At 57.4% G+C, this 22,516-nt stretch overlaps 1 protein-coding gene across 1 annotated transcript in view; it reads right to left on the bottom strand.

Moving 5' to 3' along the window:
- Window positions 1-1,942: 1,942 nt before the first annotated feature.
- The window catches only part of SLC6A17 (solute carrier family 6 member 17), a 36,380-nt gene continuing 15,806 nt past the window's right edge, over window positions 1,943-22,516 (bottom strand). The window contains exons 3-12 of the mRNA XM_079761474.1: window positions 19,828-19,985; window positions 18,075-18,201; window positions 17,218-17,399; window positions 15,789-15,899; window positions 6,781-7,022; window positions 6,350-6,542; window positions 5,408-5,600; window positions 5,017-5,176; window positions 3,122-3,284; window positions 1,943-2,693 (exon numbers count right to left, since the gene is read on the bottom strand). Coding sequence (XP_079617600.1) covers window positions 2,325-2,693; window positions 3,122-3,284; window positions 5,017-5,176; window positions 5,408-5,600; window positions 6,350-6,542; window positions 6,781-7,022; window positions 15,789-15,899; window positions 17,218-17,399; window positions 18,075-18,201; window positions 19,828-19,985 — 1,898 coding nt within the window. The 3' untranslated portion in view covers window positions 1,943-2,324. The remainder of the gene's footprint in view (window positions 2,694-3,121; window positions 3,285-5,016; window positions 5,177-5,407; window positions 5,601-6,349; window positions 6,543-6,780; window positions 7,023-15,788; window positions 15,900-17,217; window positions 17,400-18,074; window positions 18,202-19,827; window positions 19,986-22,516) is intronic.

Raw genomic sequence — 22,516 nt, 5'->3', positions numbered from 1 at the left:
TGGCTGAGAGGAGGAGGGGGAGGCAGGGAGGGCAGAGGGGTCTTCAGGACATGGGGGACACTGGGGTTCACGAATCAGCACCCACACACACCCACACCCACGTATGTGCACACATCACACACGTACACGCACGCACACCAAGCTCTGGGCCCTACGACTAACAGCAGAGATAGTGCCGGCCAGGCCCGGCCGCAGCGAAAGGCTAGGAGCGCACCAGCCCGCAGGGACCACGCCCCTGTCCCAGGCTGGCGGGCTGGGGCCTGGCCCGGCCACAAGCTACAAAATTAAAAATATATCAAATATACAATGAAAATAGATCTGTGCAGCACTGAGGGTGAAAATAGTCCAGCAGCCACAGTATATTGGGTTGTCCTTTAACAGCATTTACACCCACATGTACAGATTGCATATACAATAGAAATAGAATACACAGAGGAGTATATATAGGATGTCTCTCCCGGGCCTTGCTCTTCCTGCTGCGGAGTTGGAGGGACTAGGCCCGGGGCCCGGGAGGAGGTGTTGTCAGGGGAGGGGCCTAAGGCGGCCTGTTATGCCCCAAAGGCTCATGTCTCTGGGGAGATGTGGGCCTCCCTCCCCCCTCACAGGAAGGGCAGGAGGGCTGAGAGGCCAGAAAGGGGAGGAGGGAGGAGCGAGTAAGGGAGATTGTGGGGCGGGGAGGGGGGGATGGATCCCCAGGCAAGGGGGGGCGGTGGCGCGCAAGAAACTAAGGGGCAAAGGAGGGAACCTGGGCCTAGCCTGTCCTCCCATTGCCCCCCAGTGCTGAGAGCAGTCAGAGTCACTAGTGACTCAGGACCTTCTGTCATGGCGCCCAGGCCTGGGCCCTCCCTGCCCACCACAGCTCTCATAGAGGTTTGCTGTCCCAGCCAGTTTTCCTTCCTTCCTACCTTCCATCCATCCATCCTCCTATTGGTGCATCCATCCATCCACTCAGCCACCCACCCATCATCCATCCATCCATTCACCCATCCATCATCCATCTATCTACTCACCCATCCATCCACCCATCATCTATCCATCCATCATCTATCCATCCATCCATCCTTCCATTGGCCCATCCATCCATCCATCCATCCATCCTTCCATTGGCCCATCCATCCATCCATCCATCCATCCTTCCATTGGCCCATCCTTCCTTCCATCCATCCATCCATCCATCCATCATCCATCCATCCATCCTTCCATTGGCCCATCCATCATCCATCCATCCATCCATCCTTCCATTGGCCCATCCTTCCTTCCTTCCATCCATCCATCCATCCATCCATCCATCCATCCATCCATCCATCATTCATCCCCCCATCCTTCCATTGGCCCACCCATCACTCTGCAGACATTTGTTCTCTGGTCAGGTCCTATTCCAGGGTAGGCGGAAGGGAAGAGTGGGGGTGGGACACAGACACCCAGCTCCTCCCCTTGGCAGCCTTCAGCGTCCACAGCACTGCCTGTGGCCCCGACCGCCATGGACGGGGTAGCTGTGCTTACATAACAGAGGCGGAGTGGCGGCCCCAAAGGGCAGTGGGATGACCTCTTTCCCAGGTGCCAGGCTCCCTGGACGAGGGCCCCGAACTCCAGGAACCCCGTTCCAGGGAGAAGCTGCCACTAGAGAGAAAGTTGGGTCCCAGGTGAGAGGAGGGGATGTGCTTTGCAATTGTGCTCCAAACCACCCGGATTGTGCTGTGGACAAGTGTGCTCTGGGACTCGAGGAAAAGGCAGAGGCCACCACTCGGCTCCAGGATGGGGCTGGGGCGGGGAGGGGACAAGGAGACGCTAAGCCCCAGTGGAAGCATGAGGGGTTCGGACCTAGCCATGGCCCTCCCAGGCAAGATGCAGGAGCACCGCCCCACCCCCACCCCAGGCATGGCCTAGGACATCGGAGATCCCACCGAGAGCCCCACCCTAAGCTGAGCCCCGGGTCCTGGCACATCTGTCCCATTCCCCGCCTTCAGCCAGGCAGCCTCTGGGATCCCCCGCCCCACCCCATGGCTGTCACCACCCCACCACCTGGCAGCACGAGGGCTCTGAGACCAAGATCTGCAGGCAGCAGGCTGGGGAGAGAAGGGAGGGGTGACCCTGAAAGTGGCCCCTGGGCGCCTCCCCTAAGTGGGAGTCAGAACTTGCAGACTGTTCCCCGTACTCGGCTGCCACGTGGTGAGAGGAACTCGGAGGGTTAGATGGCGCAGCCCCCACTCAGGTCTGGGGTGCGGCACGGGCTGGGGGATGAGGCCCTCTCCTGGAGGAGGGGGGGCCAGGCGGGGCGGGGCCGGCTGGGTGTGGGCGAGGGGCGGGCGTGGTGGGGGCCGCGGTCACAGCTCCGATTCCGGGGTGCTGGCCAGGAGGTAGCCGCTCCCGTAGCGTCCGTTGGGGTTGCCGCTGGGCTCCAGGGGCGACGCGCTGCCGGGCCCCAGGTAGGAGCGGTGGGTGGGCATGGGGGAGGGCGCCTCGCTGGGCACCTTGCTGAGGATGAAGCGGGTCTCGTCGTTCTCCTCCAGGTTGGAGATGTCCTTCATCATGCGGCCCTTCTTGTAGGACACGGACAGGGTGTTGGAGCCGTCGGACAGCAGGTGGAAGTGCCTCAGCACGAACACCACGGGGATGGGCAGCGTCGCCACGACGATGAGGAGGATCAGGAGCGCCATGGCCCAGTCCGGGAAGTACAGGTAGTGCTCGGCGGCCTGGGGGCGGGCGGGGGTGAGGGCCGGTGCCGGGCACTGCCACGCCTCACCCGCTCAGGGCCCCTCTTCCGCCCTCTCCCCACCCCACCCACCGTCTGGCACCAGCAGAGATGAGGGGCAGCAGGGACTGCTACTGGAGTGAGCCAGTCATCTGCACCCCAGTTTCTACACTCGCACAAAGGGTGGGTGATTCCATCCACACCAGGGCGAGAAAACATGGGTTGGAAAGATGGACAAGTGCGTTAGCCTTTGGGATAATGCCACCTCTAATGCCCTGGGTTGTTGGAAAGGTTACAGTCAGGTGTGCAATGCCCCCCGCAGGGCCTGGCACACAGCAATTGCCCCACCAGGATGGATCTCTATCACCTGTTGCATTAACGGCCTGGGAAGGTCCCCATGTCCCCAGACCCCGGGCTGCCACCCCTCACCTCCTCTTTGATCCAGGCGCTGTACCCTGGGGGCGTGACCCCCAGCTGGATGACGCTGGCTGTGGTGAGCACAGCCATGCACAGGGGAGACACGAACTTCCACATGTAGAAGTAGAAGCGGTAGGGCCGGAAGCCCAGCATCTCCGTCAGCTCCTGCATGAACCTGCCAGGGGCAGCAGAGGGCGGGAAGCTGGCACCCCCACTGTGCCTGCGTATTCCTCCACAGCCTCCTCCTCCAGGAAGCCTTCTCTGACCACCCCGCCCATTCTTCACATTCAACGCTCCTGGTATATCACCTGTGGCCGGCTGGCCTCTGGGCAGGCTCTGCTGTCTTCCTCTAAGATCCTCTGACTACATCAATTCACACCCCACCCAGTACATAATACAACCCGCAGGACACGCTCTGCCTGGCAGGCGGGCACCAGAGGGCTTTGTGCTCTGGGCAGCTCCCCCCCCCCCCCCCCCCCCCGCCCCTCTCACTGGCCTGGCTCTAGACTCCCCCTGCTGGAAAAGAGGGGGAAGTGCACTTCCCTAGTGTCCAGAAGGCTGCCCTGACTAGGGGGTTCTAACTACCCTGCCTGTGGGTGGAATTCTGGGGGGAGGGGGGGGGGGGACTAGAAGACTGTGCCCACGAATGGCATTTAAAAAATCATCTCTACCTTCATAACACCTAACCTAAATCTTGCATTTCTTCTATTATAAACGCAAACAACCACAGTAGTGTTAGTTCCTGTGACTGCCAGCAACTGATTAAATCTCAGATATGTTCCTATCACATTACAACTGAAGATACCTACTAATATCACTTGTGCTCATAGCTGCTTTGAAGTTACCATTGTTATTAAACCCTCAGCTAGATCTTGTAATGTAAGGCAGTAAAAATAAAGTAAGAGCCCGGCTGGTATGAACCAGGAGGTCACGGTTCAATTCCTGGTCAGGGCACATGTCCAGGCTGCAGGCTTGATCCTCAGTAGGGGGGCTGCAGGAGGCAGCCGATCAATGATTCTCTCTCATCACTGATGTTTCTATCTCCCTCTCCCTTCCTCTCTGAAATCAATAAAAACATATTTAAAAAAATAAAGTACACAGATATCACTACATCTCAGATTTGAAACAGTGTTTTGCTAATTGTCAATGTAACGAGTCGCCTGTACACTACTATCTATTTTATCATACGCATTTAAAAATAACATTCCGAGAAGGGGCACGGGGCTTCCCCAGGCTGCCGAGGTCAGCACCCCCAAGCAGCGTGTCCCAGCCCTGCTCACGGCTGCCCCCTGCCCTGTCCCAGGAAGTGGGTGGCTGGATCAGTGACAGGGAGAGAGCCCGATTCTAAGGCCAGGCCCAGACATCGGGGAGGGGAGGGCTGAGCCAGTGAGAGGGACCTGGTCGCGGGGCTTTCTGGGAGTACAGATTGGCTCTCAGGTGAGCGATGAGGCCAGGGGACCTGTCCTGGGCTCAGGCCACGAGACCTAATCCCTCCTTATTATTGCTGAATTCTCTTACTCACCGGACCCCAAACAGAGGGCCCAAACCACGCCCTGCCTCACACCCTGTGTAAATAGCCTTAACGCTGAGTAGGGCTGCTGAAGTCCATGAGTTCAGAGGGCTGGCACACACACTAGGTGCTTAAGCTTCACTGAATTCTGAGGAGCTGGTACCCGGGAAAGGTGCTGTGAGCATGAAGGCAGTTTAGGGTGACGGCGGGGCCTGAACCCAGGAGGCTCGCGCCCGCAGCCCGAGCAGCGCTGCCCTCCCTGAGTCTCAGTCTCTGCATGATCTGTGGGAGCGCCTCCGGCTCTGGTTCCTGACTCTGGGCCCCGGGCCCCCCTCGGGGCCGTGGGAAACAGCGCTCCCAGGGGAGCCACTCCTGCCCCCACCCCCACGCCCCTTACTTCTTGGTCCCGTAGATCCAGGCCACAGCGATGTTCTCGAGGATGACGATGACGGTGAGCGGCAGGGTGGCCGAGTAGTCGTCAAACATGGTGACAAAGTAGTTTCCCGAGCGCTGGACGAACAACAGCCCCACGAAGAATGCAAAGACACAGCAGCCCACTACAGAGAGCCGGAGGCCGGTGTGGGGGCAGGGGTGCGGTGGGCGGGCCCGGGGCTCTTGGGGGCACCCAGGCCCCTTCCGCCCCCCCCCCCCAGACCTACAGCCCACCCTGCAGCAGGCCCAGCTGTGTGCGTCAGGAGTGACTCAGCCAGAACCCAGGGTCTCTCCGTCAGAGCCACACCCCGTCGTCCCCAAGGGCGCCCGCAGGCGGGGAGGCTGCCGGGAGGTACCTGTGAACATCTCCTTGGGCACCTTGAAGGTGTCGATGATGGGCGTGGTGATGCCCGCCATGGTCCCGATCATGCTGCCCAGGCCCAGGTTGATGAGCATCAGGAAGAACATGACAGACCAGAACGGGGAGGCGGGGAAGTGCGTCATGGCCTCCGTGAAGGCGATGAAGGCCAGGCCTGTGCCCTGCACGGACTGCGGGCGCGGGCGGAGGGCCGGGCCTCAGTGAGGGCCCTCGCCCACCCTGGGAGCCCCTGGCTTCGTTATCTCTGCCCTCAGAGCTTTAGGATCCATTCCTCCCTCTTCCCAGGGGTCCCCACCCCCACCTCCATCCCACTGCTTTGGCCAACGGGGCTCAGGTTTGAGTTTGCATCAGAATCCTTCCCCCACAAGGCAGTAAACCGCCAGCCAGGTCAGGAGTTCAGCGGTGGGGTGTGGAATCTGCAAGGTGTACAAGGACCCCAGGTGATTCAGACGAAGACGCTCCCTTTTAGCAACGCACCCGGCTCATGACTCCCCTCCTCTGAGAAGCCTGCCCTGATTGCTCCCAGCTCTGAACTCCAGACCTGAATGTGGTGATCTCAGCCCAGCAGCCCCATGATCACAGTGGAGCCTTTAAACACACCGATGCCTGGCTCAGCCCAGGGACAATGATTTGATCGGTCAGGAGGTAAAGCTGGGTATCAGGGTTTTATAAAACCCCAGGTGATGCTGATGGGCAGGCGAGGAAGAGGACAACTGCAGTAATGCTGGGCCCCTGCTCACCAGGGCTCAACCGACCTCAGGGCAGGGGTTTGGGCTGATACCTTTCCTCTCACTCTCTGGACACATGAAAATAAGGTCCTTGCTTATCAAGTAAATGAATGGGTCTCTGGTGGCTTTCTGGAGCCCGCACCCAAGCTCCAGCCACCCCTGGCCTGTCCGCCTCCCAGCCCGACGCACACCTTGTCCAGCTCGTCCTCCAGCAGGCAGGGGTCAAGGCCCAGGGCTGAGAAATGGTCCTCCTTCACGGTCATGATGACCTTGTACATCTCCGCGTAGTCCTTGGTGGTCAGGTGGGAGAAGTTGACGTGGGGAGGGATGAGGTCCTGGCTCAGGACGTTGGTGTGGAGGTACCCCAGGATTTTCTCAGCATTCCTGCAGCGTGAAGGGGAGAAGACGAGGTAAAAAGGCCGCGGTGGGCACCTCCCCGGCACCCAGGCGGGACCCGCTGGTCATCAGCAGAGCATCTGCCCTTGTGGTCCAGGCTGGGGATAGAGACCTCCCCTGATGTCCATCCTCCAGCCCAGGGACAGGGCCTCCCCATCCACGGCCCGCCTGCCCCTGCTGGTCGGGGGGACAGGGAGGAGAAAGGGCAGGAGGAGGGGCCACCTACTCCACCACGCATTTCTCGTTCATGATGTTGGCCTTGAAGCCCAGCACAGCAAACACCACGAGGGTGGCCAGCACCGAGGTGAAGAAGTTGATCAAGGCCACCAGGGCGGCGTCGAAGTGGCAGTTGTTGTCCTGCTTGTTGTAGCTGGAGAAGGCGATGACGCCCCCGAAGCCCAGCCCCAGGGCGAAGAAGACCTGCGTGGCCGCCTCCCGCCACACCTGCGGGTCCAGCATCTTGTCCAGCTGTGCGGGAGGGGTGGGGCGGGGGACGAAGAGAGACACAGGAACAGTTTCATTCACGTGCAATGGAGTTCCCACCAACCCCCCTTTCCTCAGCCTCAACGGACTTCAGAGGCATCAGGCACAGTGGGAAAGAGCGGTGGCTGTGTGACCTGGGGCATGTGCCCTAACCCCTGGAACTGTGTCCCCCGGTAAAACGCAGATACCAAGAGCATCCTGGGAGAGGATCCCTGTCAGGCGGAGGTACGACAGAACAGACACACACACGTGCACAGGAAGTTCCCTGATCGTTTAACTGCGGTCACTGCCTACCACGGGGCTATCTCGCGAGGGAGCATCTCCGGGGCCATCAGACACGACGTGCAGTGCACAACTCTAGGGCCTGCCACTCACTTAGACTAGAGTGTGAATGGCGCCTCCTAGAGTCGTCCAGCGTGCAGCCTGAGAACTGAGAGCATCAAGGTCTCCCTGAGACCTCCTCCACCTCAAACCATAAACAAGGACACCACCCTCTTCCCTCCTGCCCACCTGCTCTCTCTTGTCCCGGAAATAAAAGGTTCACTCCTACACACCTACGTGTCCCAGGTCACAGAGGAACCCCACCTCGCTCACCCAGCCTGAAGCACAGATCCAAGACCCGTCCAGAGGGGGAGCCCCTGCCTGACCCGTCTGCTCTCAGGCCCCTCAGGAGGCTGAGCCACACAGTATCTATATGGCCTGGGGCAACTTCCCAAGCCTTTTCACATCCCGTCTCCTCTTACTGTTTGTTACACAGAGCGGGGACCACATGTGCCCAGCACAGGGCTTTAGAGTCAGACAGACCCAGCTCTAAATCTGACTTCCACCTTCACTGGGCTGAGAGGACTTGGCAAGTGGTAGTGCCTGTTTTATGAGCCTCAGTTTTCTTATCTGAAAAGTGGGAATAATAGTCGAGTCTCCCTCCCAGAGTGACTGTGAGAGTCAAATGTATAGCCAGCAGTCATGCCTGGCACGTAGCAGCATGTAATCCAGCAAATACCTCTGACCTGGTAGAGACAGCGAAGTCTGGGGGGCGGGGCAGGGGCAGGGATTGCTGAAAGAGTAAACTGAGGCCCAAAGGGGAAATGAGTTGCTCACAGTACTGGAGCTCGCTAGTCGGGGGCAGGGGAGTTTCTAAAATATAGATCACCACCTGCCAGGCCATGGTGCCCTCCTACCACTGTCTCCCGACTCAGGTGGCTGTAGAGCAGGAGGCGAAATCACCTGCTGGGGGCCAGGGGGGCAGGGAGGGAGGTCTGAGCGTGCAGACAGGTGAACACGGTTTCTGTTGGTCCCATCATGGAGAGCGAGGCCACCAGAGAAATGGAGCAGGCGCCTTCATTCCAACAATGATCCCGGCTTCCTTATTCAAACGCCCGGGGCCAGGCTGGTTTGGGAAATCGGGGTTCGTTTCTAATTTTATTGTCAAAAGGTAATATGGTGCGCATGCCACAGAGCTACATACTACCCTGAGCGGGGCTGGGGCAAACCTGTCATCAAACGCATTCTCGTTTTTTTCGCAGAATATGGCAGTTCACACCAGCACATCAATGAGGACTATAAATAGCCTCACAGCTGTTCAGGTCGTTTTGCCACAAAATGAGTTCCCTCCCAGAGAAAGAAAACCACTTTTATTTTTCAGGGCTGTGTGGGTTCGGGCATGGGGAATAAGGAACTGGGGCCTATCCATGCCCCTAACAGAAATGTGAAGATTAAAAAAAAGGAAAATCACCGTCATCCTCCCTGCTCTGTGGTTTTGCTGTCCATGGTTTTAGCTGCCTATGGGCAACTGCAGTTCGAAAATATTAAAGGGAAAATTCCAGAAATAAACGATTCCTACGTTTTAAATTGTGCGCCAGCCAAGCCAGTGTGACTCAGCGATTGAGCGGCAACCTATGAACCAGGTCACGGTTTGACACCCGGTCAGGGCACATGCCCGGGTTGTGGGCTCCAACCAGATCAATGATTCTCTCTCACTATTGATGTTTCTATCTCCTCTTCCTTCCTCTCTTAAGTCAATAAAAAATATATTTAAAATAATAATAATAATAAATAAGGAAAGTAAATTGTGCGCCATTCTTCAAAAGCATCATGATCTCCTACCTGTGGTCTTTGCCCAGGCTGTTCTCTCTGCCTGGAATTTCCTTCCTCCTACTCACTGTTTGAGATATAAACTCCTATTGATATCTCAAAACCCAGCACAAATATCGCCTCCGCTCTGAAGCTTTTCCTGACGGCCTCTAGCAGAGCTAGTCATGGTCCTGGCTCTCACCGCCCTCGGTAACACCAGAGTTATTGGTGTGTGTGCCATCTTCCTGTCTATACTTTGTGCTTCTGAGGGATGGAGCCCACTTGCTATCTTTGCATGAGCAGTGCCTGGCACATGAAAGAGAAGGACAGAGTTGGGGGCGGGGGAGGGGGAGATGCGGGCAGACAGGCAAAGCTGACCTGAGCTGAAGGCTTGCTGTTCCTGGACTTAAAGGGGCTCTTTCAGGATTGCTGGGTGATGGCACATGACATCAACAAGGTCCTGATCACAGTGTCAACAGAGAATGAACCCAAGGCCCGACCTTAGGAAGCTCAGTGTCCTTTTGGGACATCAGAGTGTGACTGCATGAGGGGAGGTGGGAACTGGCTTCCCCACCGAAGACGAGGCTCACACCCTTTTCGGGGTGCCCGCCCCCCCCCCCCCCCTAAACAGAGCAACAGCTTCCCGTCACTTCCTTGGCACCACGGCTGAGTCACTGCCTGGTGCAGGGAACAAGGTGTTCGTGGCATTTGGCTCAGTGGCACGAAGATGCTTTTTGAATCCACAAGCAGCTGCCGAGCACCCAGCCCGAGCGGCTCGTGACGGGAGCACACGCCCTTGTTGCCTGGCCCTGCGAGGCCCCAGCCGGTGCGAGAGCCAGACAGACTGCGGGACACCAGGTGGCACCGGAGCACCGGGCTCCCACTGCCTACGGGCGGTGTCACCTTCACGAGGGACAGAGCAATACTCGCCAACGCTCACAGCGCACTCTGTACACAGCAGCAGTCCTACACTCCCCCGACAACTGTGATGGAGCCACCATGCTCACCCATCTAGCAGCTGAGGAAACTGAGGCCCTGAGGGGGCAGGAACCTGCCCTCCAGCTGCTGAGCCATGAGCTGGGATCTGGCCCCATTACCTGGCTGAGCCCGCCCGTGGTGGCGAGGCTGGGCTGCCTGGTCCTGCTCAGAGCCGCTCTAGCTGTGGGAGCCTGCAAGTCCCACCACGAACTTCCTCTGGGACTTGCAGGGAGCCACCCCTCTTCTCTAACAATCCTTGCACACCCTGGACCCTGTGGCCAGTCCGCTGTCAGGACCGCCCGCATGCCCAGACCCAAGGTGGTGATGCCCGGAGCTCAGCTTGTGCTGATCCCAACCCAGAGGCTGGCGTGGCTCCTTCCATGGTGACTGCTTATAGGTAACACAGTCGTGTGGTTCAAAACCAACAGGCGGAAAAGGGTCCACAGTAAGGTCTCCCTCTCCTCACCTCAGTATCCCAGACGCCCTGCTCCCTCCCTAGACGTAACCATGACATGAGTTTTTGCATACCCTTCCAGTGATGTTTAATGCATATGCCAGCGTGTTTATACACACACTAGAGGCCTGTTGCACGAAGGTTCGTGCAATAGGCCTTCCTTCCCCTGGCTGCCAGCATCGGTTTTCCTCTGGCACCCGGGACCCAGGCCTTCACTCCGGCCGCAGCGGAGAAGCCAAGACTCTTCAGTCTTTGCTCCACAACTGTGCATGCAAATTAACCCACCAGCTTTGTTGGGTTAATTTGCATACTCACTCCTGATTGGCTGGTGGACATCACAGAGGTACAGTCAATTTGCATATTTCTCTTTTATTAGTGTAGGTATCTGTGTGTATTTCTCCCCTTTCCTCCCCTACTGTCCACACCGGAGATGTCCATGGAGGTAACAGCAATGCCTACCTCTAGGGCTGGTATGAGCTTAAAGAGCGAATGCATGGGAGGTGCATGTCACAGCGCCAGCACATAGGAAGCACTGCGCATTGCACAACACGCGATCATTCTAAGCACACGCTGGCCCAGCCCACTGCACGCTCCCGACCCTTGACCTCCAGGAGCCCTGTGTGCCGCACACATTCCCCACCTCATGCAGTTCCTCACACTCACTCCTGAGGCTCCAGCCCTCCTCCCTCATTCTAACTCAGCTGGTGACCTTGCTGCTACCTCTCAGAAAAATGGCACCACAGACGCCCACCATGAGCAGCTCCTCGCCACAGCCCCTCAGCTGCCAGTGTCTGTGCCCGCAGGCTGGCCCGTCCCTCCTGCTCCTACGGGGACAGGGTGTGCTCCCCACTAAGATCCATTTCCCCCCTGGGGCACGGGGTCCCATCTCCCCTGCTTATTCAAGGACACTGGTCGCCTTCTCTCTGACGGCATGGACTTCCCCTTTCCCGGATTTGTGTGGTGTGTGATCCAGTGGTTTCTAGCACATCTCAGAGCTGTGCGCTGCGGTACTATGATGATGAGACACTTGGTCTTCACCCACAGTCCCCTCCCAGCTCCTGCAACCCTCGCGTGTCCTAAGTGTGGAGAGAGATAGAGGTGCCTTGTGTTAGGTGAGTGAGGTGGCTTTTGGACCCAACTAAGGAGGGGGGCTGGTTGCCAGGAGAACGCACCAGTGATTAGAAGGTTGGAACTTTCACCCCCACCCTGACATCAGGGAGGGGAGAGGGACTAGAAGATGAATCCGTCCTCAGTGGCCAATGATTCCATCCATCATGTCTACGTAATGAATTCTCCACAGAAACCAAGGGGGACTGGGCTCAGAGCTTCCAGGCTGGTGAACAGGTGGGGATGAGGGGAGAGTAGCTCACTGCAGGGCATGGGAGCTCCCCTCCTGCCCCTGTTCCTTGCCCCAAGCAGCTCTCCCGTCTGCCTTTTCCTGAGTTATAGCCTTTTATTATAAACCGGTGATCTAGCACCACGTCTCTGAGTTCCGTGAGCCTTTCTAGCAAATTAATGGAACCCCAGGAGGGGGTCGTGGGAACCTCTTATTTCTAGCCAGCAGGTCAGAAGTCCAGGTGACATCCTAGGCTTGTGACTGGTGTCTGGGGAGGGCGGCCTTGTAGGACTGAACTCCTAACCTGGGAAATGTCATGCTCTCTCTGGGTAGTTTCAGAAAGGAGTGGAATTGAGCTGAGTTCTCAGACTCCCAGCAGGTTTCCAAGAAGCGCTTGTTGGAGGCATGAGGAACACCTTCCCCCCGTATAGGAAACGGAGTCTTGGAACACAACTTAACAGCCATTACCACAACAGGTTTTAGAAACATGGAGCAGCCATGACCATAATCAATGTTAGAGCATCTTCAGCACCCCGAAAAGAAAGCTGTACCCCGTTGCGGTCACTCCGCATTTCTCCCCCAACCTGCCACAAACCCAGCCCTGATCTGCTTTCTGTCTCTACAGATTTGCCTGTTCTGGATGTTTCGTGTAAACGGAATCATACGACATGTGGTCTTTGTGAATGGCTTCCTTCATTTAGCATAATGTCTTCAAGGCTCACCCACACATGAATGGGAACCGCACTCCTTCTGACGGCTGGGTAAGGAGTCCATCGTACGGATATGCCGTTCTTCACTTTTCCATCCGTCCACTGATGGGTATTTGAGCTGCTTCTGCTGTTTGGCTATTGCGAACAATGGTGCATGAACACTTGTGTACAAGTTCCCGTGTGGACATATGTTTTCAGCTCTCTTGGATGTGTGCCCAGGAGTGGAGCTGCTGGGTCACATGCTAATGCTGTCGAACCTTTTGAGGAACTGCCAGATTGTTCTTCCAGAGCCGCTGCACCGTTCTCCAACCCCGCCAGCCGTGTCTGATGGCTTATTTTTATATAAAATTCTGAAATAACCCCTTTGATCCCATGGCCCTGTCCAGTTAGCGCCCCACTTCTCATGTCGGTGCCCCGTTACAGCAAAACTCCTGAAAATAAGTGGTTTCTATCCCTTGTCTTCAAGTTCTCACCTTCAATGCTCCCGGGAACCCATTACTATGAGACTGGCCCCAGCACGCCACCACCTCAACTGCTCTTGTCAAGATCACGCGACCCCTCTGTGGCCAAGTGCTTCGGCCATTTCCCAGCCCTCATGACCTGATCTCTGGGCAGCTCTGGACGTGGCTGACCTTCAGGCCCCCTTTCCTTGTTGAACACATCCCTCCAGGGTCAAAGGCAGGAGCTGCCGCACAACTGCTCAGTGGGCAAGGTCTCAAGATGGACCCCACGGATTTCATCCGGACTGGAAGTCACAAGGTTCAGTGGGCCAGGGGCCACGCCTACTGGATTTATTTCTTTATACTTGGCCTCATGAAGACCCTGGCCCCTGCTCAAGTGGGATTACACTGTTTCCTGAACATCCAGGAAAGGGTGCTGGAAAGGAGCGCCCCCGCCGCTGCTGTTCAAAACGCACACCCACCATTCTGCACCCATTTGATTGATGATAACTGAAGTCTAACAAATGTGGAGCCACTGGGACTCTCATATACAGCTGGTGGGAGTGTTAACAGACGCAACCTCTTTGGAGCAATTTGGCCAACATCTAGTAACACTGAAGCTATGCATACCCTTTGGGATAGCAGTTCCGCTCCCAAACACATACACCCGGAGAGCCTGTGCATATGAAGACCTGTGCAATCATGTTTACTGTAGCATCACTAGCAACGGTGAACACTGGGAAGAACCTAAATGATGGTCACCCAGAGAATGAATAAATCCATTTGAGTTCAGTGCTACAGCGGAATACTAGACCGCGGCGAAAACGGATGTACTAGAGCTACAAATATCACTGTAGCTAAATCTCAAAAGTGTTGAGCAAAAATAAAAACAAGGTTGATATAATGTGATGCTGTTCATGTAAAGTTTAGAAGTATGCACAAATGGCTATGTGTTGTTTATGGACATGCATATATGTTTTACACAAAAAACAAACAAACACCTTTAATGTAGTAGCAGGATAAACCCCAATTCAGGATAGTGCTTATCTTTGGGGAGGAAGGGTGTGGGATCAGAGTGAGCTGTAATGATACGGCATCTGTAATATTTTATTTCTTAAGAATGTTTACTATATTATTAAGTACGTGTGTTTACTAGTATATGCCTGAGCTGAAACAACAAGATGTTTTAAAGAGCGTCCGAATCAAATGGGAACAGCGCTGGGCCCGGCAGCCGGCGTCACAGTCCGGTTCCCTCGCTCCTGGAATTAAGCCCCCGGCTTTCCTACCACCAGCAGGGGCCCATCTGGAGACCTGGTGCATCTCCACATTTACCACCATCTCTGGAGTCTGTCCTCTGCTCACAAAGCTCAGTCAAGTCAAACTGAAAGACTCAACTGTTCGCATTAGGCAGATTCCAGAAACAGAGTTGAAGTCATTCATAAAACAGCCGGCTTTCTTCTTAGGGCTGTTTCCCCCAAAGAAAGCAGAATTGTACTTTTCTCCTTTGTCAGACACCACGTGTTCACAACCACCCGCGCCAGCCACGTGGCCCGAGTCACACTCATGCCTCCGGAGATTCACTAAGTGCTTCGTAAAGTGGACCTCCGCGGTGGTTCCCATGGAAACCTCAGAAGTCACTTCCCAGCATGCCGAGGGCCGGCTCCTGCGGTCTGGCGGCGAGGGAGCCGTGTGTCCTGCACATTGCCACCCCGACACCGGGAGCTGTGCACAGCTGCGCGCTCGGGGGAGTGGGGAGGGGATGGGGTTTCAAACCCACTGGATCAGGACTCTTCTCCCCGTGTGATCTGCACGAACTTTCTGTGAAACTGTGTGCGTGTGTGTGTGATACACATGTGACATGGCACTATTGAGGACCAATGCTAAGACCTGAACCTGGGGGGGTTCTGACCCAGGCCCCGTGGGCTGCGGTCTCACCAGGCCCCTGCTGGTGGCTGGTCAGCTGGCATTTGGGGGTGGGCTTCTCAGCCTGCCCACGGGGTTACTAATTCCATTGCTTGGGGTACCTTGAAGGACACCCCAACCTGCATTTGACATTCTCTTGCTCCTCAGTGGACTGGCACATGCCAGCTGTGCCCAGTGGTCTAAAAGGAAATGGAGAGGCAGGGACACACGGTGGGCAGAGACCACCGGAGGAAGCCTGGGTGACCAGCTTCAGGACGCCGGGGCGGGCATGTGAAACAGGCACAGTGGTCCGGCCTGGCCCTCCCCGGGCCACGGGGAGGAGTAAAGGAGCGATGTGGATGGAGTCGCTGAGGGTAGTCACAATCCATGTGGTCCATTGTCTTGGATAAAACAGTCACATTGTTCTCCTGACCTGGGTACAAGCTGGGGTTCACGGGGGAGCTTCCTTCTCTGAGGCACCTTCCTGGTTTCTGCTTTCACAGATGCACCCATGAATCCCCCCTCCCTGTCCCCGTGCTCCAGCCAAGCCTGACCTCCCTCTAGCACGCCCGATGCTTCTCACACGCATGCTCACGGGGTTTCCTTTGACTGCAATGTCCTCCTGCCGCTCATGACATCCTACCTGCTCCCAAAGGCTCAGGTCCCGTGTCACCTCCTCCCTGAAGCTGCCTCTGATTTCACCCCAATGAATGTGATGTCCCTTTCCTTGGGACCCTGAGGGCAGGGCCCATGCTCCATCCTCAGGGCGCCCCTCCAGGGCCTGACCCCCAGCATGTCCCCCGGAGTGCTATGCCCCACGAGGCTGATGGACCGGTGGAGCTGGGGTGCCCGGATGCCTACCTTGGGCGTGAACATGTGCAGGATGCCATCGACGGCCCCTCGCAGCAGCAGCCCCCGGACCAGGAAGCAGGCCAGCACCACGTAGGGGAAGAGGGAGCTGAAATACATCACCTGCAGGGAAGACAGGGACCCACCGTGGGACAGGGCCCTCCTGCAGCTGGCACCGCCCCGCCCCTCACAGCTGGGGCACATGAGCCTCCGCTGATAGCTGCAGAAAGCAGAGCCCGGGACCCTGGGCACGGGGCCAACCCCACCGCATGTCTGGCCCGGAGCCAAGGCAGAAACAGGAGCCCAGAGAGCTGGAGTCAGCATGGCTGGGCCCGCACCCCTCCACCCCCCGGGGCGCCCAGGGGGCGAGGAACCCTTTGCTCTCCCTTCCTCCGTTTTTTCATGTCTGGAGCCTGCGTTTCTGTCCCTGGCTCCAGCGGACCCCCTGAGGGTCTCCCCTGTCCTTAGAGGCCTTTGACAGAAGGCCTCCAGGAGGTTACAGTCATGGCTCCCAAGCAGAAACATCAGAAGGAGGTCCTGCCTCTTGCGATTATAAATCATGTCCTGTTTTCTAGCATGTGTGTTTCCTGCGCATTTCCATATCCCCATGTGCCTGGCACAGAGCCTCATGCGAAGAAGATGCTCACGCCATGTTTGCCGCACTGAACCAGATCCGGAGGCCTGCTGGGCAGGCGGTGTGGCGGTCAGGAGCATGCGTGTCCGCAGCTAGACACGTACGAGGCACGTGATCTTGGGCTATGTACTCAGCCTCGGCATGCCTCCATCGCCTCATCTATAAAATGGGTACAATAATTCCTAACTCCTAAGGTGGCTGTGGATCAAAGGCATTCATACACTAAGTGCCACAAAGTTTCGGCTACAATTTTGGACTTTAGAGAGGGAAGAGGAGGTGGCCGAGACCACGCTACTGCTCCAAAGGCTTGGCTTCCCTGCTCATCGAGTCTGGCAAAGAACCTGAGGCCCCAGCCAGCCAGCCAGGGCTCCAATTCCAGCTCCAGGACAGAGCCTGACTGTATGACCTCAGGGCGGTGCTTTCTCCTCCCTCGGCCTCAGTTTCTTCATCTGAACAATGAGTGGATTGGGCTGCAGGGTCCCTAACGCCCTCTCCAGCCCTGGCAGTGACACGTGACCAAGCAGCATGAGCCTGTTTGGAGGGGGATGAACTGCGGGGAGGTGTATGGGGCTCGGCTGGGCTGCACTGCAGAGACCCGTGTGGAGCCACTCCGAGGGGCTGTCCCCCGGGAACGATGCTGTGGCAATGACACTCCCTCGCCTCCTCGGGAGGCTGTGGCCTCATCCCGAGTCATCCAGAGGCCAAGCCCACCCACAGGACCCTGCGTGGGGCGACCTGGATCTCTTGGCTCCCTGCCCTCCACCCTCTTCTCAGGCTGTGGGGTCCAAGTGCCCCCTCCCAACTCACCTTCCCCGAGGACTGGATGCCCTTGACCACGGCCATGCCCACAATGGTCCAGGCCACGAGGAGGCACAGGGTCATCTTCCAGTTGAGGCCCCCGCTCTCCGAGATGGAGTTGGAGATGTCCAAGGCCTCTCGGTACCAGAAGTAGGTGGTGGCCGAGCTCTTTTCACACTCCGCCTCCACCACTGCAACGGCAGCAGAGCCTCAGTGCCCCCCTCCGTGGCGGGGCCTGGACGCCCACCCAGGCAGCAGGGCAAGGGGGCAGCTGATCGAAGACCCCGAGGACTCCTGGGCTCCCGACAGGGCCAGGGAGGCTTCAGGTTGCGTTAATCTATACGCCCGCTCATGCCACCCCGGCCCACGCCCATCTGTGGGGGGCAGGAAGGGTAAGGCAGGACTGGGGGAGGTCCTGAGCTGGGAGCAGAAGACCTGGGTTCCCTCCCTTGGTTACATCAGTGGTGTGACCAGGGGAAGTTGTTCTGGGCCTCGGTTTGCCCATCTGTGAGGCGGGATAAATCATCCAGGCCTTGATGGAAAGCGCATACAAATTAAAACTGTTTCCGGAGAGGATGGTATTGGTGTAGCACAGGGTAGTGGATAACAACTAAAGAAGAGTCCCCATATGCAGAGTTTTACCTGCACTCGCTAGTTCATTCAATCCCATTAAGAACTACAGGCTGGTGAGAGGGCATCCGAAGGGGAAAGGAGGATCAGAGAGGGCAGGTGTCTTCTTCAAGGTAACACAGCAAGTCAATGCAACCCCAATCCGTGCCTAAGCCTCTTCGGCTCATTTGACTCCTTTCTGGGACAGGGCTGGCTGGGGTCCCCAGCTGGTCACATTCAGGGGCCCCCGTACTTGCCTGCCACGGTCCCATTCCTGACGACAGGACATTCGCTCCAAGGCAGTGGGTACTGGAAGGACTTGAAGAAGTAGAAGATGCTCCAGCCGATAATCACATTATAATACAGCCCAACAAAGAGGCAGACCTGAGGACGAGGGCCCATGGGCAGGGGTCATGGGGGCGGCAGGGAGTCCCCTCCCTCCCCACTCCCACCGGAGGCTGGGCAGAGCGCAGCCTTGGAGGAGGAGCAGCGGGAGGAGATGGGGCAGCCAGGGTCCCTCCTAACCCTCCCTTCATCTGGTATTCGAAGAATCCACCCAGGAATGCTTCCCATATAAAGTTCTCTCCTTTAAGCAATAAACGTGTAACATGTTAATCCTTTCCAGTTTCTCTTTCTTCTCGGAGGCTGAGAGCACCACCTACCCTTTCCCGAGGACTCAGTTTCAGAGCTGCCCGGGGACGTGGGACCGCCCAGCTCCGCCTCCCCAGTCACTATGCCCAGGCGGAGTGCCTTTTGAGACTTTCTGGATGCTTCTTATTGGTTCCCTGTGCCCACCCTTCTCTCGGGACACTCCTTTCCCTTAGTACCGTCTGCAGCCGCCTCTACAGGGACGTCAGTTCTCATTTCTCATCTCTAGGAGGCTGTCACTTCCCATTTCTGGGGAACAACAGAACTACCTTTGGCAGAACTGACTGGGGCTCCCAGGCGCTTCTGTGAAAGCAGAGCTTTCTCGCGCTGCAGGGACGGTGACAGCCCCTCCACCTCCCGGGGCGGCGATATTCTTACGCACCAGCGACCCCGCTGGTCGGGGAGACAGCTGAGGGCCCCTCGCTTCATCGATTTCACCTGATTTCACCCGAGCTCTGGTGAGCAGGAGCGGACGCTCCCATGGCACATGTTATAGGAGATACAGAGGGAGAGGGCACCCGCTCCTTTACATGCGTGCTTCCAGTCCAAGGGGACCCCCGTCCCACTCATGGCAGCCCCAGAGAGTGGGCTGTGTGCAGCTGTGTGCACCTGTGCAGAGGCGATGCCCGGCGTGAGGCAGCTGCACTGACCCTCCCCGGGCTCTGCCTGCGCCAGGTTGGGCCGGCCCTGCTGCCACGTCTGACAGCGTCCGCGGTCCCTTTCCGAAGCAGATCCGTTTTGTCCCAGGTGAGCGTGGGCACCGGGGCCTTCTCCCTAAGGGAGGCTCGCTGTCCTCCCAGAGCGCTAAGCCGGCCAGTGGGTGAGCCGAGAGCCTCACAAAGCTCCCGTCCTGGGGTCTCCTGCCTCCCGCTGTGCCAAAGCCTCACCCCTCCGGCCGCTCCTGTCTGACCCTCCCCCAGCCCTGCCCCTGAGCACAGCCACATGGCAAGGATGCCCGTGCCCAGGGCTGCCTTTTCCTGCCACCCTCTTGCCCGGCTAACATACTCTTTACCCAAGGAAAGGGGAAGGCCTTCCCGCGCGGGGAGCTGGCGGGCTGGTAAGCAGAGCGGAGTACCGGGGTGGCCTACCTGTCCCCGAACTCCAGCAGCGATGTCCCTGCACCCCCTGTGACATGTCCTGGCCTTTCCGCGTTCCTAACATCCCCCAGTGTATACCCTGCTCCAGGCGAAACAGCTTCCAGTCCAGAAAATAATGGTCCCAAGACACCAGCTGGGAGCAATTCCCACACCGAGGGCTCCTTCCCTGCCCTTGACCTGGCCCAGGACTCCTGTCTGGAGACCCTGCACCCAAGAGCGGCTCCTCTGCCTCCCAGGAAGTGCCCGGGGCCAGCTCCCGACTCACGATGCAGCTGGAGAAGCCGATGCCCCCCAGGCGGGGACACACGTAGTGCCACACGCCGATGCTGCCCCGGCGGATGCGCTGGCCCACGGCCAGCTCCAGGAAGAAGAGTGGGATCCCAATGATGATCAGCAGCACCAGGTAGGGCACCAGGTAGGCACCTGGGAGGAGAGGGGGGGTGAAAAGGCGTCTGAGGCTGGCACCAGGGTAAGGAGAGCTGGCAGCCAGTCCTACCATCCTGCCCACATCTCCGATCATCTCAAACCACCCCGGTCCTTGAGCTCCTCCAGGGCTCATCCGTGTGGCTGACCACTCCGGTCACCCAAACCCTCCCCCTTCCCAGGATTCCCCACCTGAAACACGAAGGGAGGGTCCAAGGTACATCGATGCCTCCCGCGTACAAGGCTAGACCCACAGACAGACAGGCAGGCAGGCGGGCAGACAGACACTGTACTGCCTCTCAGAATCCACATATCCAGTCACACGCCAGCAGACACACTGGCCCAGTGATGTACTCTGGGGACACCTGTTCACCACCCTCCCACCCACAGAGCAGCAGCCCCGGTGGAATGGCCCCGGGGCACAGACCCCGCGCAGGGCCAGATGCTAATGCGGCAGACAGGTCGGCTCCAGGGAAGCGGAGCTCAGAGGCTCTGCAGGGAGACAGGTCTGACCAGCGTGGCCGTGAGTCTATAGCTGAGTGGGAGGAGCGGGGATAAATGAGCAGCTCAGGGCAGTGGAGCTGGGAGGATCGTAAGGAGAGAATGGAATCGCTGAAGATTCCAGATGATGAATTAAACTCTGTCCTGGGCTTCACAGCAGACAATCTCGTTTCCAGTGACAGGGCATTTAGCAGGAAAATTAAAACCTTGTCTGGACACAGACGAGCGATCCCATCGAGAGCTGTGCCAATGACCTAGTCCTGTTAGCAATGCTGTGGGCACAGCCCTGCCTGTCCGCCTAATGGGGCCAGACCAGCGCCAGTCACCAGTGCCCTGATGGTCACCCAGCACCCCCGGACCAAGCCCAGTGAGCTGGGAGTCTCCAATAGACCCTCCAGCCTCACCGCTCTGCCCCCATCCCATGACATCCCATATGCTCCCCAATATGTGCTCAATCTGCCAACAAACCCGAGGGATGGGCATCTCCTGGGCACGAGACCTGGCACTGGGCAACAGTCCGCTGTTATCTAATCTGTACCAGGCACACGCAATGAGGGGCATCAGGACAACAGAGGGTCAGACGCTCTCCTGGGAGCCATGGCAGAACCTGCAGGTTCACATGAGCAATGTCAGTACATGCACATGCACATGCGTGCGTGCGTGCGCGCACACACACACACCACACAGAACCAACTGACCATAGAGCTAACTGGGAAAGGCTTCCAGGGCAGGCAACCCACTGAGCCTCACACACAGCAGCCAGCTCACTCACACACATGCACACATCAATGCCACGTGTCCCTGACCAGCACCCCATCACGCCCTAACAGGAGGGCGGGTCAGTCTTATAACCTATTCTGTCTCGATCCTGGGCTCAGGAAATGGGTGAGGAGAGACATGACCTGCAGCACAGCAAAGGGACACAGCCCACTGGTTGTGTATTTCCCCCGCATGTCCTTGGGTGGCAAGATGTGCAGGGAGAAGGGTTTCGGGGTGTCAGAGAAGTAGGTTGGCATCTTCTGTGGCTGCTTTTCTCCTCTCCCCGAAGGACCAGGGAAGTGCTGCCCGAAGAGGGGTCCTCAGCAGACTGGCCACCCGCCACCTGGCACCCTTCATTCAACCCCGTCCCCCTCGGCAGGCCCAGGCGCTCCCTTGCCTGCTGGGCTCCTCACCAGCCGAGGCCACGCTAATCAGCACAGTGCTCTGGGGACGGGGGCTGGTGGGCAGCACTTCTGGGCCCTCACAGGTGCTTTTTCATATCAGCCCTTGCTGAAGTCACTTGGAAATGCACCCTCTTCCACCTTAGCGAACGCACCTAGGGACACACCTGGATTTCCTTTGACGTTCCAGGCCTTCGAGGGCCTCAGGCCATCAGCCTGAGCAGCAGGAAGCACTGCTCAGGGGCTAGCAACTTTAGCAGAGGATGGCTGTAGGGACTGGATCCCAGGATCTCTGAGGTCTCCTGGGTCGCTAACAGTCTATGTCTCAGTGTAGTTTTGGGTCTCATTCTGGCCAACCCCAGGGTTATTCCTGGGATTTGAAAGACTGTCTTGGGCTGTTGAGACCCAGTAGGGGTTGAGACCCAGACTCTAGGGAGAAGAGGTTTGATATCAGAGTAAGATCCTCTAGGGCAGTGGTTCTCAACCTTCCTAACGCCGCGACCCTTTAATACAGTTCCTCATGTTGTGGTGACCCCCAACCATAAAATTATTTTCGTTGCTACTTCATAACTGTAATTTTGCTACTGTTAATGAATCATAATGTAAATATCTGCGTTTTCTGATGGTCTTAGGCTCTACAGCAGCGGTTCTCAACCTGTGGGTTGTGACCCACAGGTTGAGAACCGCTAGCAGGGTCACCTAAGACCATCGGAAAACATAGATATTAATATAGAGGAACTATATTCACGGGTCGCGGCATTAGAAAGGTTGAGAACCACTGCTCTAGGGGATTCAAACTCAGTGAGCAGCACGAGGACCCCTCCTAGGTATGGTGATTGCATGCACAGACCCTGGGGCCAAGCTGTCCAG

The sequence above is a fragment of the Cnephaeus nilssonii genome (assembly GCF_951640355.1).
Source record: "Cnephaeus nilssonii genome assembly, chromosome: 21".
NCBI lineage: Eukaryota > Metazoa > Chordata > Mammalia > Chiroptera > Vespertilionidae > Cnephaeus > Cnephaeus nilssonii.
This window is presented reverse-complemented; position numbering and strand designations above follow the sequence as displayed.